Source organism: Oncorhynchus tshawytscha, linkage group LG10 (genome assembly GCF_018296145.1).
Source record: "Oncorhynchus tshawytscha isolate Ot180627B linkage group LG10, Otsh_v2.0, whole genome shotgun sequence".
NCBI lineage: Eukaryota > Metazoa > Chordata > Actinopteri > Salmoniformes > Salmonidae > Oncorhynchus > Oncorhynchus tshawytscha.
The window spans coordinates 52,097,403-52,121,145 of NC_056438.1; the positions used below are offsets into that span (position 1 = coordinate 52,097,403).

The window sequence follows — 23,743 nt, forward strand, 5'->3', positions numbered from 1 at the left end:
TATGGTGTTCTTTGGATGCAACTCAGCATTCTTTGTCCTCCAAACACGACGAGTGGAGTTTTTACCAAAAAGTTCTATTTTGGTTTCATCTGACCATATGACATTCTCCCAATCTTCTTCTCGATCATCCAAATGTTCTCTAGCAAATTTCAGATGGGCCTGGACATGTACTGGCTTAAGCAGGGGGACACGTCTGGACTGCAGGATTTGAGTCCCTAGCGGCGTAGTGTGTTACTGATGGTAGGCTTTGTTACTTTGGTCCCAGCTCTCTGCAGGTCATTCACTAGGTCACCCCAAGCAAAAGCTCACCGTTCTTGTGATCATTTTGACCCCACGGGGTGAGATCTTGCGTGGAGCCCCAGATCGAGGGAGATTATCAGTGGTCTTGTATGTCTTCCATTTCCTAAAAATTGCTCCCACAGTTGATTTCTTCAAACCAAGCTGCTTACCTATTGCAGATTCAGTCTTCCCAGCCTGGTGCAGGTCTACAATTTGGTTCCTGGTGTCCTTTGACAGCTCTTTGGCCTTGGCCATAATGGAGTTTGGAGTGTGACTGTTTGAGGTTGTGGACAGGTGTCTTTTATACTGATGAGTTCAAACAGGTGCCATTAATACAGGTAACGAGTGGAGGACAGAGGAGCCTCTTAAAGAAGAAGTTACAGGTCTGTGAGAGCCAGAAATCTTGCTTGTTTGTAGGTGACCAAATACTTATTTTCCACCATAATTTGCAAATTCATTCATTAAAAATCCTACAATGTGACTTTATGGATTTTTTTATTCTTATTTTGTCTGTCATATTTGAAGTGTACCTATGATGAACATTGCCTCATCTTTTTAAGTGGGAGAACTTGCGCAATTGGTGGCTGACTAAATACTTTTTTTGACCCACAGTATATAGATAGTTGAAGTCTGAAATGTACATACACTTAGGTTGGAGTCATTAAAAGTAGTTTTTCAACCACTCCACATATTTCTTGTTAACAAACTATAGTTTTGGCAAGTCGGTTAGGACATCTACTTTGTGCATGACAAGTAATTTTTTCAACAGAAGGATTTGTTTACAGAAGGATTATTTCACTTATAATTCACTGTTTCACAATTACAGTGGGTCAGAGGTTTACGTACACCAAGTTGACAGTGCCTATAAACCGCTTGGATAATTCACTAAAATGCCATGGCTTTAGAAGCAAGGAGGCTTCTGTTAGGCAAATTGACATCAATTGAGTTAATTGGAGGTGTACCTGTGGATGTATTTCAAGGCCTACCTTCAAACTCAGTGCCTCTTTGCTTGACATCATGGGAAAATCAAACGAACTCAGCAAAGACCTCAAAAAAAAAAGACAGGTCTGGTTCATCCTTGGGAGGAATTTCCAAACGCCTGAAGGTACCACGTTCATCTGTACAAACAATAGTAAGCAAGTATAAACACCATAGGACCACTCGGCTGTCATACCACTCAGGAAGGAGACGCGCTCTGTCTCCTGGAGATTAACGTACTTTGGTGCGAAAAGTGCAAATCAATCCCAGAACAACAGCAAAGGACCTTGTGAAGATGCTGGAGGAAACAGGTACAAAAGTATCTATATCCACAGTTAAACCAATATCGACATAACCTGAAAGGCCACTGAGTAAGGAAGAAGTCACTGCTCCAAATCCACCATAAAAAAAGACAGACTACGGTTTGGAACTGCACAAAGGCACAAAGATCGTACTTTTTGGAGAAATGTCATCTGGTCTGATGAAACAAAAATAGAACTCTTTGACCATCGTTATGTTTGGAGGAAAAAGGGGGAGGCTTGGAAACCGAAGAACACAATCCCAACCATGAAGCACAGGGATAGCAGCATCATGTTGTGGGGGTGCTTTGCTGCAGGAGGGACTGGTGCACTTCACAAAATAGATGGCATCATGACGAAGGGAAATTATGGGGATATATTGAAGCAACATCTCAAGACATCAGTCAGGAATGTAAAGCTTGGTCGCAAATGGGTCTTCCAAATGGACAATGACCCCAAGCATACTTCTAAAGTTGTGGCAAAATGGCTTAAGGACAACAAAGTCAAGGTATTGGAGTGGCCATCACAAAGCCCTGACCTCAATCCTATAGAAAATTTGTGGGCAGAACTGAAAAAGCATGTGTGAGCAAGGAGGCCTACAAACCTGACTCAGTTACACCAGCTGTCAGGAGGAAAGAGCCAAAATCCACCCAACTTATTGTGGGAAGCTTGTGGAAGGCTACCCAAAACATTTGACACACGTTAAACAATTTAAAGGCAATGCTACCAAATACTAATTGAGTGTATGTAACCTTCTGACCCACTGGGAATGTGATGAAATAAATAAAAGCTGAAATAAATCACTCTACTATTATTCTGACATTTCACATTCTTAAAATAAAGTGGTGATCCTAACTGACCTAAGACAGTGAATTCTTACTAGGATTAAAATGTCAGGAATTGTGAAAAACTGAGTTTAAATCTATTTGGCTAAGGTGTATGTAAACTTCCGACTTCAACTGCATGCATGCATGCACGTACACACACACATAAAATAAAACCTATTGCACATGTCTAGATCTAGGCCTATACACAGTAGTTTAAAAAAGACCCCTACCCCTTCAGACACGGTCCTTCTATAAATGTACATATTAATCCAGAGACAAGGAACCGATGCTCTGCATACATTATGGAAACACAAAGCTCCCTGGCTGAAAGGCATTTCACACGGGTTTCTGAAAACTCATTCTCAGACCACCTAATTAAAGAGCAACGCCTAAATGTCAAACAAAGTGATTAGTACGGAGAGTTATGGTCTCTACCCCAAGTGGCACACTATTCTCTTTAGGCCACAGGCCATAGGGTGCCATTTGGGATACACCCATGAATAGTAAGAAGATGGAGGAGAGTCGGGAGAGGGGAATTGGAGCAGAGTTGGGGGAGAATAAGACTTGGGAGAGGGGAGTAGGGGAATGGTAAGGGTGATGATTAAGATTCATGAGTGATACTGACTCCAACGAGCAGCAGAGTGTTACCAACACAGACCAACAGTGTTTCCTTTATGTCTCTCACCCACTACAGATGTGAAAAACTACCAGGTCCAATCGCAAAATGTAGTTGGTGTTGAAAATAACCTCTGGGGCACGAGGGTATTCTTCCTCAAGTAAAACATGACCGAAGACGACGCAGACCTACCGTTGCCAACGTTTAATTTGCTGATGTCACTGAAAATTGCACCATGAAATTGATAATAAAAAACACATGGAAAACTCTGGCCAGGAATGAGAAGGCGCTGCTCATATCCGAGGCCAAAACGCTATCAAATCATTCGTGAGGCATAAATTGTTAATTACATGGAAATCAAAGCCACAGTGAGGGATGTCGTCACACTGCACTATGGCGATGCCAAATTTGACCAACTGACGTTGTTTACTGTGAGGATTACGTGACAACCAGGAAAACAAACGGAGGGAGATCTGTTTGTGTGTGGTGTGTTTAAAGCCAGATGTACTACGACAGCTCGGCCTTGCTTGCATCTGCTGGCACAAGTGTGCCATTTTCCATCCCCTGTGAAACCTTGGGCAGACTAGATTGAGGTCTTGCTATACATCACACACAAAGCCTGTCACAAACAGCCTCTGAGGACATTCAGCTGGCAGGGAGAACATCTGTAAAATAGTGATCGATAACAACTTGGCTGTCCGACTCTCTTCAACTCGCTTTTAACAGAGTTGTTGGTCAATTCGAAATGGAAATCCTGAACGGGCCAATTCATCAAAAAATAAATAAGGGCCTTTCTATTTTTGAAGAAGACACTGTTCAGTGAACGCTTGGCAGAGAGAGGCTTTCCCACTGAACTTGACAGTAAAGGAATGATTTACTCAGAGAAGCTAATGGGCTCCAGACCACAGCGGTAGCTACAGGGCTTTCTAGAGAGGGATCACAGAGAGACAAACCATTGGTCAAACCCCAGAACTGTGCTCTGGTGCATTGTTCTTCTTTGTGGCCATGAGAGTATTTCCATGCTATGAATATTTTTTACGGGCATGTTGTTGTAAGAGATTTGCACACATTTGCTTGTGGTTCAGAGACAGTTGAAAAGGCTTGTGAATCCAATGCCTTTTCGTTATTTAACACTGATACGTTGAAGGTCGACTATTACAGTGTGCAGTGTATGTAATCGTGAACGAGTTGAATTGAGGAGGTAAATTAACACATCTATGCAGGTCTTATTATAGATGGGCAATTCCACGGTAAGCGTGACATTAGCTCAGTTTCCATCCAATTTGATGGATTGTCATGTGAATATGCTCAAATCGGCATTTAAAAACATTTTCTATCAAATGGACTTGTGGCAGATAAGACTGTGTGTGATGTAGTCCACATAAAAACACCTATTGCAGTGAAATTCCCAATGTACCGAATAAAAATATACAAGTTAATGGGTTTCCATCACATTTTCAACTCTTGACGGTTCTCTCAGAAATTGGGTCTCGTTTTATATCAAGTGTGCCCACGCTGATAGAGGCACGTGCGCTCTAGCCATGATGATCATGCCACCAGAATAAGACCATCGATATTTATTGGAAAGGAGCATCAAGCGCACCAGCTTGCACTTTAACCAACCTGTGAAGTTCAATAACTTATTTCATCTGTAGCCTAATACACTGCATGCTTTCGCGGTGAGTTGTAGTGAGAGTTTACTTCGATATGATGGTTATTGTAGAAACATTTTGCGCACAAGAGTTTCCACCACCATTTCTCGCATAATTAATTTGATCAACAAAAAGATCCCACTTTGTGTAGCGCATTTTGTTTTGTCGACATTTGGAAAGTTTACCGACTACATTTCTGTTTCCACCAGGCTGGTTGTGACATTTTTTTTTATCCGACATGTACTTTACGGCTCATAAAAAAAGGTCAGACAGAATGACTGAGTTGACATTCGGCCATGTGCCTCTGTATGATCCAGTACGTCAAAGTGATATTTCGAAGCTTCAAGGGCAGAGACTCAAAACGATTTCCAAGTCTAGCCTGGGGACACCACTTCACTGCAGAAGACGGTCATCGCAATTTAGCACAATGAGAAATCCAATGTCCTCTGCCTGTCCTCCTACGTCTCTCTTTGGACTGCATTCACCAAATAACACGAAGATATAACGCAACAAAAAACTACTGCAGATTTGATATCGACTAAACTATCAATATTCTGATCACAAGCTGATAAAAAGGGATTCCAAATAGAGATTCCGAACAAACAAGTACCTCTAAAAATGCCACTTCGGCATGTTGGTTTCTTGTTTGGCAGTCCATCTCCTCTTTCCACCCACAGGAGGTTAAACAGCTCCTATTAACACACCATAACAGGTCATTATCCTGTCTGATCATGTCAGGGGGAGAGGCGGGCAGGCAGGAGTCCGAGGCTGAGGCTTGGTTAACACTTCACACAGACCAGGGCTGAGGGCCACGCCTCCGATTCTTCAGCTGGCACAGAGCACTTCCTCAGCACTGACTCAAGAGCACTCCAGTGCATGCCAATACAGAGAGCTCCCTGCTCCACAATACCCAATCTGTCCCTTGCTTCTCTACCAAAACCTCAACTCGGAGCTACTGAACATTGCACAAAGTTGCCATATACAGTGCCTTGCGAAAGTATTCGGCCCCCTTGAACTTTGCGACCTTTTGCCACATTTCAGGCTTCAAACATAAAGATATAAAACTGTATTTTTTTGTGAAGAATCAACAACAAGTGGGACACAATCATGAAGTGGAACGACATTTATTGGATATTTCAAACTTTTTTAACAAATCAAAAACTGAAAAATTGGGCGTGCAAAATTATTCAGACCCTTTACTTTCAGTGCAGCAAACTCTCTCCAGAAGTTCAGTGAGGATCTCTGAATGATCCAATGTTGACCTAAATGACTAATGATGATAAATACAATCCACCTGTGTGTAAACAGTGCAATGCTTGACGCACAACGAAGAGCTGCTGGCAAAACGCAAAGAAAGTGCTGTTTGAATGAATGTTTACACGCCTGCTTCTGCCTACCACTGCTCAGTTAGATACCTAGATACGTGTATGCTCAGTCAGATTATATGCAACGCAGGACACGCTAGACAATATCTAGTAATATCATCAACCATGTGTAGTTAACTAGTGATTATGATTTATTGATTGATTTTATAAGATAAGTTTAATGCTAGCTAGCAACTTACCTTGGCTTACTGCATTTGCGTAACAGGCAGTCTCCTTGTGGAGTGCAACGAGAGAGAGGCAGGTCATTATAGCGTTGAACTAGTCAACTGTAAGGTTGCAAGATTGGATCCCCCGAGCTGACAAGGTGAAAATCTGTCGTTCTGCCCCTGAATGAGGCAGTTAACCCACCGTTTCTAGGCCGTCATCGAAAATAAGAACGTGTTCTTAACTGACTTGCCTAGTTGAAAAAAGGTTATATAAAGATTAAATAAAGGTGTAAAAAAAAGCGGCCCTCGGTGCGCAAAAATACTGATTGTTATTTAAACTTGAAATCGGCCCTAATTAATCGGCCGACCTCCATCTGATATACCACGGTTGTCAACCAATCAGCATCCATGACAGTGTTTCCCCTGTATTCATTTAGTAGCGGCGCCACACCAGAAATGTAGAAAAGATAACTGGCCTACATATGTTTTTAATAATAGTATCTTGGAGAACTACAAAACCACCAAAATAAAAGCTAGAGAATCGAAAATTCTAAAAACAAAGAATTTAGGAATATTTTGGGCATGGCGAGACGCAATGAACGGCAAAATGCGTAGAACTGCAGGAAATTAGTTTTACACTGAAACATTCTCTCTCAGCTCAATGGAAAAATCTGCAGGAAACACTTTTCTCTCTGCCGCCAATTCCGGAGGGATTTAAGCCATGCCCCCAACCCCGCAAGCCGCCACCTCCCCCTTCCATGATGGTTGCCACCTCTGCTAAAAATAAATAAATAGGGGAAACACAGGAAATATATTATGTCCATCAGTGATGTGGGTGGCCCATGCTAAAATGTCAATTGGATGACATATTACTACAGTCTCTACTCTAGACAGTCTCTGCTTCACTCAGCATACTGGCATACATATGTTTACAGGAGCACAATTTTACAAACAACACGACAGTACCAGAGTTTATACAAGAAACAAAGCTGGCTGCAGAGAGAAGAGCAGAAACGCTCTCAGGAAGCATTGCACGCAGTTGGTTTTCTGGCAGCTTTGCGGCATGGTACAGTGGGAAGATGACGCACACTTACATCATCGCCTGGTCAAACAGAGAGAGAGCAGCTTTTCCTGTTCAACAGCATATGCTTTACACAGCATGTCCCATCGGAGGGCAACCAGTAACAGAGCTCTGTTCTGGTCTGTGTTGTTATGAGGACATTTTTGAGGCCGTATGCATCACGGGTGCTGATTTAGAAACAGTTTGCCTTTTAAATCCTAAAGAATAAGAGAATATGGAAAGGGTGGGCCTGATCTGTTGTGCACTCACTCGCTCCGAGAGTCTGACATCAGAATTGCCGGCCGTCCAGTCACAACACACCCTGGAAGACATCCTAAAAATATATATGGATTTAAATCAAATCCCTCCAAGTTAACCTGTCATAGAAAACCATTCTGCAGATATCAACATGCATTTGTGGTTTTGTACAGATGTCTGGGCTAGGTTATGCTTTAATAACTGCAGTCTGGCCTCAACCTCAGAGGTGCAGTCCCCAGGGAACGAAGCTCAAATCCTCATGACTGGGTCCCACATTTGATGAGGGCTCATTGGGCTCAGGTCAAAAGTAGTATTTAGGGAATAGGGTGCATTTGGGATACAGACCATGCCTCTGCTGCTCTACCAAAAGGGCAATCATCAAGTATCTGTCAGAAAGGAGAACTCTGTAGTCGAGCTCCTGCTATATATACAGATGAAGTCAGAAGTTTACATACACTTAAGTTGGAATTATTCAAACTCATTTTTCAACAACTCCAAACATTGTTAACAAACTATAGTTTTGGCAAGTCGGTTAGGACATCTACTTTGTGCATGACAAGTAATGTTTCCAACAATTGTTTACAAATTATTTCACTTATAATTCACTGTACACAATTTCAGTGGGTCAGAAGTTTACATACACTAAGTTGACTGTGCCTTTAAACAGCTTGGAAAATTCCAGAAAATTATGTCATGGCTTTAGAAGCTTCTGATAGGCTAATTGACATCATTTGAGTCAATTGGAGGTGTACCTGTGGATGTATTTCAAGTCCTACCTTCGAACTCAGTGCCTCTTTGCTTGACATCCTGGGAAAATCAAAAGAAATCAACCAAGATCTCATAAAACAAATTGTAGACCTCCCAAAGTCTGGTTCATCCTTGGGAGGAATTTCCAAATGCCTGAAGGTACCACGTTCATCTGTACAAACAATAGTACGCAAGTATAAACACCATGGGACAACGCAGCCGCCATACCGCTCAGGAAGGAGACGCGTTCTGTCTCCTAGAGATGAATGCACTTTAGTGTGAAAAGTACATATCAATCCTAGAACAACAGCAAAGGACCTTGTGAAGATGCTGGAGGCAACTGGTACAAAAGTATCTATATCCACAGTAAAACAAGTCCTATATCGACATAACCTGGAAGGCCGCTCAGCAAGGAAGAAGCCACTGCTCCAAAACCACCATACAAAAGCCAGACTACGGTTTGCAACTGCACATTGAAACAAAGACAGTACTTTTTGGAGAAAGGTCCTCTGGTCTGATGAAACAAAAATAGAACTGTTTGGCCATAATGACCATCGTTATGTTTGGAGGAAAAAGGGGGAGACTTGCAAGCCGAAGAACACCTTTTTTCAAGTATACCAACCATGAAGCACGTGGGTGGCAGCATCATGTTGTGTGGGCGCTTTGCTGCAGGAGCGACTGGTGCAATTCACAAAATAGATGGCATCATGACGAAGGTAAATTATGTGGATAGATTGAAGCAAACTCTTAAGACATCAGTCAGGAAGTTAAAGCTTAGTCGCAAATGGGTCTCTCGAATGGACAATGACCCCAAGCATACTTCCAAAGTTGTGGCAAAATGGCTTAAGGACAACAAAGTCAAGGTATTGGAGTGACCATCACAAAGCCCTGACCTCAATCCTATAGAAAATTTGTGGGCAGAACTGAAAAAGCATGTGCGAGCAAAGAGACCTACAAACCTGACTCAGTTACAACAGCTCTGTCAGAAAGAATGGGCCAAAAGCCACCCAAATTACTGTGGTAAGCTTGTGGAAGGCTACCCGAAACATTTGACCCAAGTTAGACAATGTAAGGCAATGCCAATCAAATACTAATTGAGTGCATGTAAACTTCTGACCCACTGGGAATCTGATGAAAGACATAAAAGCTGAAATAAATCACTTGACTATTAATCTGACATTTCACATTCTTAAAATGAAGTGGGATCCTAATTGACCTAAAACAGGGAATTTTTACTTGGATTAAATGTCAGGAATGGTAAAGTACAGTTTAAATGTATTTGCCTAAGGTGTATGTAAACTTCAGACTTCAACTGTATGTGTGTGTGTGTGTGTGTGTGTGTGTATAGTAGACAAATTGCCTGCGTCCCAAAGGGCACCCTATTCCCTATATAGTGCACCACTTTTGACCAGATGTCTGTGCAAGAAGTCTCTAAAGGGTATTGAATGGAAACAAATCAAATCTCATGAGTGGAATTGTTTTTTGTGGAAAGGAATCTTTTGTACAGTACATCTGAGCCATGTGGAGATGTTTATTCAAATGGTCAGACATTCCTCTGAGACAATCCTCTCCTTGTGCTCGGTGTTCCACACACTAGGCCTTGACATTTCAGAGAGGGTTTTCGGTTATGGAGAGCTCAGAACAGGCCAGCATCCCCACAGAGACGTGCTTCTGAAGAACACATTCATGGAGCTGGGGGAACAAAACTAGAGATAGGGAATAGGACGCCATTTGGGATGGAACCTATACATATTGTTCTACTTTTGACCAGGGCCCATAATACTATAGGTAAAAGCAGTGCACTATATAGGGAATAGGGTGCCATTTGGGACTTATTTATGGAGCTGGGGAACAAAACCAGAGATGAGAATGGAACCTGTACAAAATGTGATTTGATTTATATGATAATTAATAGTTGCCTACATAGAAAGTTGCTCCAGCCTAGCAACAGTACTAACATTATCGAGGATAATACAAAATAAAGGCCGAAGGCTTATTTCCATTGTGGTCCTCAAAATGTTCATTATGGTCCTACACTCCATATCCACCAAGCCAAACTGACACCTGGTTAAATTTCATAGTAAGCCAGCTTAATGTTACCCAAGACCCATACGAATGGTCTCATTGACACAATACTCTACCAAGTTTCTGGTAAATTCTGGGAGAAATGTGTCTGAATCCGAAGTGGAACCCTTTTCCCTACAAAGGCTCTGGCCAAAGGTAGTGCACTAATGGGTGTAGGTTGCCGTCTGCTGCCACTATCAAGTTATACTTGGCTTCCTCAGAATAAGGATCCGTGTCCCGGAACCATTTGAATGTTCTTGAGACTTGAATAGCAATGATCCTCTGTTTAATTCAACCTGAACTTAGGCTCCATTTCTTTATAACCTCAACATGAAGATGTCTGTAGCAAGAAGACAAGTTCCAACACCAATGGCCAATGCTAGACATAGATTGTTGATGAAGAAATAGAAACACCAAAAAAATGTAATCCCACTGTTAATGCTTCAAGGAGACCAAATAAGCCTGCTGGGATTCAAACTTGGGAGTTGCTTCAGCTTCTACAATGGCTGTCTTCTGCATGCCTGGGTTAGGCCAAACAGACCACCAGCTTCAGGAACATACCAGTGGCGTTCCTCAAACACTTCTGTGGAGGCTCCTGGAGAACCTTGTTCTCAAACAAACTCGCTCGGAGCGTCTGGAGATGAGCACCGAACCACTTGCGAGACAGTTATGCATCTGACAAAAGGTGGATGAAGATGTGCAATAACCTCAGAGAGCAAAGCAGGGAGCAGATGTCATAAAAGCTCTTGCTCGGTTTATGGAAGAATACCGTAAAAAAGGTAGAGCTTCTCAGCAGTGGCAAAAATGAAACTTCTTCCCATCTCAAGACAAAGCCTTGTAAAGTGTTATAAGTGTCCCGTAGTGGGGGCTGGTGTGGGGAGGAAGGGTCATCATAGTAAATGACTGGAATGTAAATGAATGGAACAGTATTCAACTCACAGAAACCAAGAGCAGTCATGGGATTTAAAAGTGCTACCAGCCACCACTAGACGAGACATGGGCACACACGAAAAGATATGCCACTCATTGGTCTGTTTTGTTTCCCATGGAGCCCTCATGGGGCCATGGACCATATGTAGCTATGCAACTAGACCTTGATTCACATGGCGGGCTTGGCGGCCAAGGATGGTGCAAAAACTCCGCTGACTGGATCTCTGCCAGGTTGCAAGTAATCTGTTTGCATAGCACTCTGTAAACCACTTACGCACATGTTATGAAGTGTTATGACTTAGATTCCCGTTAACAATGTTCCAGGAGGCCACGAGCGCTGCCCTTACAGATGCCCTCTCCTGGAAGAGACCTAATAATCCCTACTACTTGGTCACTTCCTGTAGCATGCCCAGTTCCCATGGCAGTCAAATTGTTTCAATCGGGGCCTGTATTCATAGTCTCAGAGTAGGAGTACTAATCTAGGGTGAATTTTACCTATTAAATCAGAATGACTAAGAAGGGGGACCTGATCCTAGATTATGGCCCCAGGTAGGGACTGTTGCAGTGACCGCATTACCACCACACCGGCGGTTACGAGTCATGAAGGCAGTCAAATTCCACGTGACCGTTTAATCATGGCAATTAGCAGTACCTACTTCTTTGTTAACCGCACTCCAGCCATGGAATTCTAAGCCAATCTTGTCTGCTAAATGGATTTGTGTAGGCCACAGCCATTTGGCATAGCCAGATCAGGACCTAACATAAGGACAACTCAGTGTATGCTATTCTGTTCTTCTGAAATAGACTACATTTTCATCACATCATGTTTATTTAGAACTGTCTAAAATAAATAGATTTATTATGAAGATGGGATTACATGGATTTATTATACTTTTTTAAATGTAGAGAGTCTGCATCAGTGGCTAGTAGGCTGAATGTGAAAGCCATAAGATGCTAAATGTGTTTATATTAATTAACGGTCAATTTGCTTGAAAATCACCGGTTGACGAAATTGTGTGACCGCCACAGCCCTAGCCCCAGGAGAACTACTGTATGTAAATGTAAATTTTAATAGCACATGCCTAAAGTATGAGCAATGCCTCTCAGGGAAGGCAGAACTAAACTGTGATGCTGGCTATGGCTCATGCCTCACATCAGTACAAATCACCTCTCCATTAGGAGGCCTAGGATACGTCCCAAATGGCACCTTCTTCCATTCATAAAATGCACTACGTTTGACCTGGCCCCACAGGGCTTTGGTCAAAAGTAGTGCACTATAAAGGGAATAGGGCTCCATCTGGGCCATTGGGCCACAGGCCTGAACAGCTGCTGGTTCACTAATGACAACACAATAGAGGTCGGCCGATTAATTAGGGCAGAATTCAAGTTATAACAATCGGTAATCTGCATTTTTTGGACACTGGTTGTTGCCGATTACATTGCACTCCACGAGGAGACTGCGTGGCAGGCTGACTACCTGTTATGCGAGTGCAGCAAGGAGCCAAGGTAAGGTGCTAGCTCGCATTAAACTTCTCATAAAAACAATCAATCTTCACATAATCACTAGTTAACTACACATGGTTGATGATATTACTAGTTTATCTAGCTTGTCCTGCGTTGCATATAAGCAATGCAGTGCCTGTTCATTTGTCATTGAATCACAGCCTACTTCGTCAAACAGGTGATTTAACAAGCGCATTTGCAAAAAAAGCACTGTCATTGCACCAATGTGTAACTAACCATAAACATCTATGTCTTTCTTAAAATCAAAAGACAAGTATATATTTTTAAATCCAATAAATTTTAACCAATATCCAATAGTCAAAGGTATATGAAGAACAAATGTTATAGAGAGAAATAGTTCTATAATAACTACAACCTAAAACTTCATACCTGGGAATATTGAAGACTCATGTTAAAAGGAACCACCAGCTTTCAAATGTTCTGAGCAAGGAACTTAAACCTTAGCTTCTTTACATGGCACATATTGCACTTCTATTTTCTTCTTCAACACTGTTTTTGCATTATTTAAACCAAATTGAACATGTTTCATTATTTATTTGAGACTAAATTGATTTTATTGATGTGTTATATTTAGTTAAAATAAGTGTTCATTCAGTATTATTGTAATTGTCATTATAAATAAATAAATAAATAAATAAATAAATAAATATATATATATATATATATATATAAAGCCAATACCGATTAAATCGGCCAATTTTATTTATAAAAAAAAAGTCATATATGCTTCAGTGGTTATATATATATATATATATATATATATATATATATATATATATATATATATATATATATATATTTTTTTTATTTATTATCTTCCAATAAATCAGTATCGGTGTTGAAAAAATGATAATCGGTCGACCTCTACAACACACCATGTTCTCCTTCACAGGGACCGAACTAACGTACGTGTGGGCTTTTCATGAACACATCATGTGTTCAAAAGCTGTAAATTCAAATATATGACCGCTTTTGTCAGTACCTTGCACGCAGCAGGAAACTGGTGAAAATCGTCATGGACGCAAAACCTACTACGCTATTAAAAAACGCCCTGCAATCAAATATTTAATCATGACACATTTTTAGAGCAATAAACTAATGATTTGAAACCAAACTTCCACCTCAATGATGTTTGCTCACTTCCCTTCATGGAGTTAAAAAGGAACCTCTGTCACTGGTATAAGATATATGATGGAAACTATTCAGAGAATGCTTGCCAAAGTCATGCTTCAGTGGTTGACTCCACAGTGAGCCTGTGGTCAAGGGCTGTGTCCCAAATGGCTCCCTATTCCCTTTTTAGAGCACTACTTTTGACCAGGGCCCAAAGGACTCTGGTCAAAAGCATTGCATGAGATAGGGCATAGAGTGCAGGGCAGAGTCATTGCCACAGGGATCATCACACATAATCACACAAGCTTTTAATCCAGCATTGTGCCCGTTTTTGGAGCTGGAAGCCAGGCCACTGTCTCACACAGCCCTGCTGTGACAGAGATCAAACAGTTCAGCAACAAAATGTGCAACATCCTAGCCTGGGTACCAGTAAATGTGGCATCATGCCACACCTTACCTGTTTGTTTGGCATGACAGGAAGTGGTAAGACAACACCAACAGACTGGTAGCAAGGCTAGCAACATTCTATGGACTCATAACACATTGTGGACTGTGGGATGTCAATAATTACTCTACGGTATTGGGAGGTTGTTTGAACTTGAGGTCGACCGATTAAAATCGGAATGGCCGATTAATTAGGGCCGATTTCATGTTTTCATAACAATTGGAAATCTGAATTTTTGGACACCGATTTTGCAGATTTTATAAAGACAATTACACCCTTATTTAATCTTTATTTAACTAGGCAAGTCAGTTAAGAACACATTCTTATTTTCAATGACGGCCTAGGAACGAACGGTGGGTTATCTGCCTCGTTCAGGGGCAGAACGACAGATTGTCACCTTGTCAGCACGGGGGAATCCAGTCTTGCAACCTTACAGTTAACTAGTCCAATGCAATAACGACCTGCCTGTTGTTGCACTCCACAAGGAGACTGCCTGTTACGCGAATGCAGTAAGCCAAGGTAAGTTGCTAGCTAGCATTAAACTCATCTTATAAAAAACAATCAATAATCACTAGTTAACTACACATGGTTCATGATATTACTAGATATTATCTAGCGTTTCCTGCATAATCTGACTGAGCATACAAGTATCTAAGTATCTAACTGAGCGGTGGTAGGCAGAAGCAGGCGCGTAAACATTCATTCAAACAGCCATTTCTTTGCGTTTTGCCAGCAGCTCTTCGTTGTGCGTCAAGCATTGTGTTGTTTATGACTTCAAGCCTATCAACTCCCGAGATGAGGCTGGTGTAACCGAAGTGAAATGGCTGGCTAGTTAGCACGCTAATAGCGTTTCAAACGTCACTCGCACTGAGACTTGCAGTGGTTGTTTCCCTTGCTCTGCATGGGTAACGCTGCTTCGAGGGTGGCTGTTGTCATTGTGTTCCTGGTTCGAGCCCAGGGAGGAGCGAGGAGAGGGACAGAAGCTATACTGTTACACTGGCAATACTAAAGTTTCTATAAGAACATGCAATAGTCAAAGGTTAATGAAATACAAATGCAACTACAACCTAAAACTTCTTACATGGGAATATTGAAGACTCATGTTAAAAGGAACCACCAGCTTTCATAAGTTCTCATGTTCTGAGCAAGGAATTTTAAACGTTAGCTTCCTTACATGGCACATATTGCACTTTTACTTTCTTCTCCAACACTTTGTTTTTGCATTATTTAAACCAAATTGAAATAATGTTTCATTATTTGAGGCTAAATTGATTTTATTGATTATATTAAGTGAAAATAAGTGTTCATTCAGTATTGTTGTAATTGTCATTATTATAAATAAAATACATTTTAAAAAACTGGTCGATTAATCGCTATCTGTCTTTTTGGTCCGCCAATAATCGGTATCGGCGTTGACAAAACATTAAATCGGTCGACCTCTAGTTAGAACATAACAAGAACAAGTCCATAATTGAGCCATTGCCTTGGATAGTCTTGTTTGAACGTTGATTGGAACGGCTGCATAGACTTTGATCATAGGGCGTTATCTAAGTGGTGCAGGACAGTGTGTGATGCACATGACCAGCGCAACAACTCGTTCTTCTCACAATCACATGCCCATCCTGAGGCATTGCAGATCAGATCAAAATTAAATGATATCCTTGGGCAAGCCCATCAAATGGAACCTATTCCTTTTGGTGGTTGCAATAATTAGGCTGTCAGTCAAACCCAAAACAACTCATCTCAATTCTTATTGCACAATATCGAGTAGGCCTATAGGTTTGACTAAGCACAGGAGTGAGGAAGATGACATTCATCCTTTCACACCCAGCACGGACAATGAAAAGGAAACACTGTCAACAAGTGGTCTGAGTGTTTTTCCTGTACCCCAATACTAGGCCTAATGGCATACATGTCACATCAGGATTTGAAACAACAGTCAAAAAAAGTTCCACTCGGTGGATGTCAGACTCAATACAGGCTACTCGATCGTTAGTCTTGTCAGAAGCAGTAATATTCCATCTGAACGACGTACGGTTTCTGAGGATTTTGTTCAAGAACAGGACAAAAAGAAAAAGCTTCCAAGAAAAGTAATGGCAGTCAGTCAACACCATTTCTTCTTATGAGGTGAATTAAGACCTGGGTTGTGTCCGAAATGGAACCCTATTCCCTACAGTGGCAAGAGTATGTGAACCCTTTGGAAATACCTGGATTTCTGCATAAATGTGATCTGATCTTCATCTAGGTCACAACAAACACGGTCTGCTTAAGCTAATAACACACGAACAATTAGACATTTTCATGTCTATTAAACACAGTGTAAACATTCACAATGCAGGGTTGGGGAAAGTATGTGAACCCTTGGATTTAATAACTGGTTGACCATCCTTTGGTAGAAATAAACTCAACCAAAAGTTTTCTGAAGTTGCGGATCAGACCTGCACAATGGTTAGGAGGAATATCCAGTAGCGCTGTGGAACATCCAGGTGCACTTTTGCAAAGTTCAGACGTGCAGCAATGTTTTATTTTGGACAGCAGTGGCTTCTTCCGTGGTATCCTCCCATGAACAACATTCTTGTTTAGTGTTTTACGTATTGTAGACTCGTCAACAGAGATGTTAGCATGTTCCAGAGGTTTCTGTAAGTCTTTAGCTGACACTCTAGGATTCTTCTTAACCTCATTGGGCAAACTGCGCTGTGCTCTTGCAGTCATCTTTGCAGGACAGCCACTCCTAGGGAGAGTAGCAACAGTGCTGAACTTTCTCCATTTACATACAATTTGTCTTAACGTGGACTGATAAACGTCAAGGCTTTTAGAGATACTTTTGTAATCCTTTCTAGCTTTATTCAAGTCAACACTTCTTAATCTTAAGTCTTCTGAAATCTCTTTTGTTCGAGGCATGGTTCACGTCGGGCAATGCTTCTTGTGAATAGCAAACTCAAATTTTGTGAGTGTTTTTTATAGGGCAAGGCAGCTCTAACCAACATCTCCAATCTCGTCTCATTGATTGGACTCCAGGTTAACTGACTCCAATTAGCTTTTTAAGAAGTCATTAGCCTAGGGGTTCACATACTTTTCCCATCCTACACTGTGAATGTTTAAATTATATATTCAATATAGACAATAAAAATACAATAATGTGTGTTATTAGTTTATGCACACCATGTCTATTGTTGTGACTTAGAAGATCAGATAAAAATTAGATGACCAATTTACGCAGAAATCCAGGTAATTCCAAACGGTTCACATACTTTTTCTTGCCACTGTATACAAAACCACACTTCTTTTGATGGGCCCAATATAGGTAAAAGTGTGCAATTTGGGGCATATCCATTGAGTTATGAGGTGAATTAAGGCCTGGTGTTTCTCTCTCTGCCGGAGGCATTCCACTATAAAACGGCAGGGAAGTTACCAGAGAGGGTCCTATACGGCAGACCAGTGCCGGAACACCCAAACTAAGCTAAATCCAGACCACTATTAAGCATGTGTTCAAAATGGCACCCTATTCCTTTTATACTGGGCTACTTTTGAGTGCACTACGTAGGGAATATGGTGCCATTTGGGTGCCAACCTGTGTCAAGTTGGCATTAATACTGACCTTAGTACATCCATGACCAAAGAGTTTTGTGACATGGTCACTTGACATCACACTGCTCTCAAACCCAACTAAAATTGCCAGTGTCGGGAGCAACAGCAGCAGCAATAGCTATATACTAAACGACTAAAGTGGGTTTATTTTCTGCTGTGGGTGAGAAGTTCACAGGGAGCTCTGGGTTTTTAGATCAAAGCACAATGCACACATAATGAGTCTTTGATTTTGGGCCTCATTTCCACCCTTGAAGCCCAATTCACTCTCAGCTTGAGAACAGTCAGTATTTCCCCACTTTTCGCTCCCTGCAATCAGGTCGGCTGCTTAGTTAGACTTCTACGCATGTTACGATTATTGTCTGTTTCTTACCATTGCGTTGATTGTCAGTTTGGTAAGACCAACAGAATTTCGATGCGAGGGCAAAGGAAAACTTTAACCAATGTGTAAACTACACTGACAACACACTCTGCAAAGTAATTCATATGCAGGATTATATTGATATAGAAAAGGCTAAGTGCAGGCTGAATCCCCCAGATATGCCACACCAGTCTGCCTCCCAGTCACAGCCTCGGGATAAGATTAGGCCAATTTTTCTCCAGGACTCCACAGTCAGACCTCACTGAATAATTGAAAAGACATGCACTGCACCATGTCATCTGGGTTATTAACATGAAAACAAATGAGACTGCTCCTCCACACAACGCTGTGCCATGCAGGATTTATTGATGGAATTCTCATGGTCCTGTAGATCTAATATCAATGTAATCAAGTGCAATATGGAGAAATTGCTGTGCCATTTCCTGGTTGCAGTAACTTGAATAGTTCGCCTAATTTCAGTTTGTGACAAAACAAGCAGTCATTGTGTAGAGAATCATTGTACCATCTAAACCGCTATGAAATATATTTTCCATAACCAAAAATATTGTATATTCAGCTGTTTGAAGCTGGTGTAGAAAACTGAAAGTCAAAGACGCAAAAACTCAACTTAACGGGAAGCATAGAAATAGCGCACATGGAACAGATCTACTGCTTCTTAGACTTGCTTTCAATGAGAATGACAGATCTATAACTCACCTGTCTATGTGAATTTGGTCAGGTCGCCCAAAAAGTTACATATTGTAGCTTTACATTAGATAACAATGCTCTTAAACACTAAATATATATAAAGGTCTTAAGCTTTGCAAAATGGTTTGCACACAGCAGCCATATTCAAAAACAACGTTTCTGCTCGTCTCCTCCTGTCTTAGTGGGAAAATGAACATTCTGTGGAAGTGAATCAAATAGCCTGCGACTGTATCAACAAATTGACATTCCCAAAACTGGGCAATCAAATGTAACCTGTTATCCTGCTCTCAGCTGTCCAGGCATGCCAGTACAACCATCATATGGTAAGAAATTGCACAATGTAATAGTCAACAGTACCATTTATAACTCCATCCTCCGGGGCTTTTTGCACTCAAGATGCATGAGGCCCAACTAAGCTTCTTCCACTTCCAGTTCAACCACTTGAGACAAAATTAAAACAAACCAAGGCGAGAACCATTGATCAAGGTGACCATGAACCTGGGAGAACCTTGCAGAAGGACAACCATCTCTGCAGCAATCCACCAATCAGGCCTTTATGGTAGTGGCCAGACAGAAGCCACTCCTCAGTAAAAGGCACGTCTCACAAAGACATGGCGGTTGGAACCAAAAATCAAACATCTGGACTCATCAGAACAAAAAGGAAACATTTCCACTGGCCTAATGTCTATTGCACATGTTTCTTGGCCCAAGCAAGTCTTCTTATTGGTGTCCTTTAGTGGTTTCTTTGCAGCAATACGACCATGAAGGCCTGATTCACACAGTCTCCTCTGAACAGTTGATGTTGAGATGTGTCTGTAGGGTTGCAAAGGGTCGGAAACTTCCCAGTAAATTTCACGGAAGTTTTCCATGGGAAGTTAACCCTGGGATTTTGCCTAAATTCATTCAAAAAAGTTAGCTGAAGACAGTGAGCCTTTTGTGTGGGAGACACATGGCAATTCTAGGTCATGTAGCATATTTTGGTTAAACTATCCCCAATTCAATGGAATTGCAACCCTCTGCATGCTCAGTGCATTCTTCTATCACATGTACAGCTGATTCTCAAGATCTTGCACACTGATGAGATGCTATTGAGCCCACACTACTACACTGTCTGAGCCAAGGACTACATGCTTTCTGGTAAGTTTTGATTAAAATACTGGGTGGGGTGAATGCATTTTATATGACATGCATGCCTTTTTGTTAACTAGTAAATAGTAGCCTACAGCAAAGTGTGCTTAAAAAAAATTCTAACCTGTTAGCAATTTCTGCTAGTTAGTTCTTGCTACCATGTGGGTTTCAACTTGCTTGAACCTGCTAACTGAGTGTTAATTCACCTGTTTTAATACATCTTAAAAAGGAGTTGTTTAATCTAACTGTTCGACTATTTATCTGTACGTGGAATTGTAATTTTTTTTTTTTTACAATTTTCTTCTTCTTAATCTTTACAGGAAAATGCCACGGGCACTATCTGATGTGTGGAGACATTTCACTGCAGCTAATGTAGAAGGAAAAGCGGTGTACATTTGCAAATACTGTGCCAAATCATGTGAAGAATGCAACAAAGATGCAGAATCATCTGCCAAGTACATACATTTCCCTCAGCGCTCACAACAACCAACCTCTGACAAAAGTCCCTCTACTTCTATTCGAGGTGAAAATTATGACCCAGACACCTTATCGATAGCAACAGCTCATGGTCCTCCTGGAATCAGAAGTGTTTTCTTTTGACTCAATGGAGGAACGTGGTCAGAGAAATGCTGATGAATGTCTTGCTCGAGCTGTGTATGCAACTGGGTTCACCTCTGATGCACACAGGCAATGTGTATTGGAAGAGATTTCTGAATGTTCTTTGCCCAGCATACACCCCTCCAACCAGACATGCTTTATCTACTCATTTGCTGGATGCAGAGTTCAACAGAGTTCAAGTGAAGGTCAAGCTCAAAAGCAGACTGTATTGCAATCATCTCTGATGGGTGGTTGAATGTTCGTGGGCAAGGAATAATTAACCACATCTCCACCACTCAACCAGTATTCTACAAAAGCACAGACAATGGACAGACAATGGTCTCCACATTGCAGATGAGCTGAAGGCAGTCATCAATGACCTTGGACCACAGAAGGTATTTGCACTGGTGATAGACAATCCTGCAAACATGAGGGCTGTTTGGTCTAAAGTGGAGGAGTCCTACCCTCACATCACACCATTGGCTGTGTTGCTCATGCATTTAATTTGCTCCTCAAGGACATCATGGCACAAAAAACAATGGATACACTCTACAAGAAAGCCAAGGAAATGGTTAGGTATGTGAAGGGTTATCAAGTTATAACAGCAATCTACCTCACCAAGCAAAGTGGGAAGAATAAGAGCACCACAATGAAGCTGCCCAGCAATACACATTGGGATGGTGTAGTCATCATGTTTCACAGTCTCCTAGAGGGGAAGGAGTCTCTCCCAGAAATGGCCATATCAGTCTGTCGATATGGACAGAACCCATAAAGAGGATTGTCCTGGATGATGTATTTTGGGAGAGAGTGGTAAGCAGCCTGAAAACCTATAGCAGTAGCCATTGCACGGATTGAGGGAGACAATGCCATCCTGTCTGATGTTCAGACTCCGCTTGCAGATGTAAGAGAAGAAATCCATACTGCCCTGCCCACTTCACTGTTGCTCCAAGCAGAGGTAACTGCAGTTCTGAAATACATCAAAAATGTCAGACTTCTGCCTGAAGCCCATACACGCCACAGCGTACATGTTGGAGCAGAGATCAACGAGGCCTATGGTGTCATCACTACCGCGTCTCGCCACCTTGGCCTGGATGAGGGCAAGGTTCTTCGCAGTCTGGCAAAGTACACTTTCAAGCAAGGGCTTTGGGATGGAGATGCAATATGGCAGTCGTGCCAACATATCTCATCAGCCACCTGGTGGAAGGGACTTTGTGGATCTGAGGCAAATACAAGGGTTGAACAATTGGTGGCCACCTGGGAAAATTTTAGGATTTGAGCCTGACAACAAGCTATCCTCAACAACGTTGGAAAGTGACTGAAGATCACTTTGTGACTGTCTCAGAGCGCTACGGACAATTCCTTTGCCCTCATGGCTTCGTTTTTGCTCTGACATGCACTGTCAACTGTGGAACCTTATATAGACGTAACAAAATGTAGGGAAAGTGAAGCAGTCTGAATAGTTTACGAATGCATTGTAGATGATTTACACCAACAGTACATACTCATCATGTACACACACAGAGAAGCCCAGCTCATGAGCTCCATCATCTGCAGACTTAAATTTAGAATAGAAAATGAATGTGTTTATGCAACAAATGTTACTGCATTGAATCGTATCGAACCGCATGGATTCATTCTCTAATCAAACCGAATCGTTTCAAACTAAAAAGTATCAGAGCCCATGTATCTAGACACGTATCTTATCGTCTTGAAAAGGAAAGATGCACATACCTAATATATATACTATTTCTTAAAGCTTTCTTCCTTGACTGATAGTTAGCCTAGCAAGCTACAGCTTCTTAGCCATCTTAACATAATAGGATAATTAGCAAGAGGAACAAAGACAAACGGGTGCAGGTGAAAATGTAGGCTATCCAATAGGCATGAAATCGATACGAAACGTTATGCTTTTTATCTAGTACCCCATTTCAAAAGATCCTGCAGTATGCTGGTGCTAACTAGCTAGCTAGTTAGCAAACAGTCAGCTAGCTAACAACTCTCAGGGAATCAAATCTCGGATTGTTAGCTAACTAGTTAGCTAACTAGCATCCTTATCCTCTACTTATAGACCACCTCATTAGGTTTGCATTTTATATCCCTGTTAGATCGGTAGTTAACGCTACATTTTAGTAGTCATCTACTATCTTTCCATGCACTATGGTAGGGAAAGGGTGAAGTCCAAAAGGAAGTTTTTCGTGGGGTTTGCAGAGGGCTCGACCAGTTATGACGATGCATCATTCAACATCAACAACTCAGCCGAATTTATAGCAAAATCATTGTTTTAGTTCCGCATCTTTGATGTACATTTCCCTTTCATCGCTGTTACAAATCTGCGACATGTTCGTTCGACACTCGCTCCAGGCATTTTGCACCATTGTTTCCAATCCGCTATGAACACTTGAAACAAACGCGTGATCCAAAGTAACAGCGACGTACCTTTGCAATGGCTTTTTTGTATCTCATGACGGCTTGCTGGATGAGAGTATGGACTTTGATATTTCCATCTCCGCACGGTACCACCACCCTAGTCCTTCCAAAACACACCGTCACTTTCATAGTTTAATATCCGATATATTTTGCCCAGATTCGGAGGTAAACCGACGATAAATTCTCTCTTTGAACGTCAGCCGAAACATGAAGTTTCTGTGGTTTTTAATCCTTAAAGAGTTGAGACCGAACGATCTTTCACCTTATCTCCAGGGACGACATTGTTCGCTTGTATTTCTGACCACCTGTTTAGTCTTTCTCCCTCTATTTCGACGTTCCCAGACGAGACTAGAGCAGGGAGCAAGAGATTCACCCAGGGATTGGGGAACGGCCTCCACCCGCTGGTCAAGTTTGGAACTGTCGAAGGTGATATAAAGCGCGGACAAGGCAAGCACAGCACACATTGCCTGCATAAATAATTGGGTCATTTCTAAATATTAGGAGATCTTACCAATATTCGTTATGGAAAGATAGCCCTATCACCAATCACTCCAAAATCTCACCAATTAATTTAATTGTTATAATTTGTGTGTGTATGTGAGTGAGTGAGTGAGTGA

General features: G+C 41.5%; 1 protein-coding gene across 6 annotated transcripts in view; it reads right to left on the reverse strand.

Moving 5' to 3' along the window:
• The window catches only part of LOC112260417 (partitioning defective 3 homolog), a 251,869-nt gene extending 228,371 nt beyond the window's left edge, over positions 1-23,498 (reverse strand). For all 6 annotated transcript variants that reach the window (XM_024435500.2, XM_024435501.2, XM_024435497.2 and 3 more), the window contains exon 1: positions 23,136-23,498. In XM_024435500.2, the coding sequence (XP_024291268.1) occupies positions 23,136-23,255 (120 nt within the window). In that variant the 5' untranslated portion in view covers positions 23,256-23,498. The remainder of the gene's footprint in view (positions 1-23,135) is intronic.
• Positions 23,499-23,743: the final 245 nt, after the last annotated feature.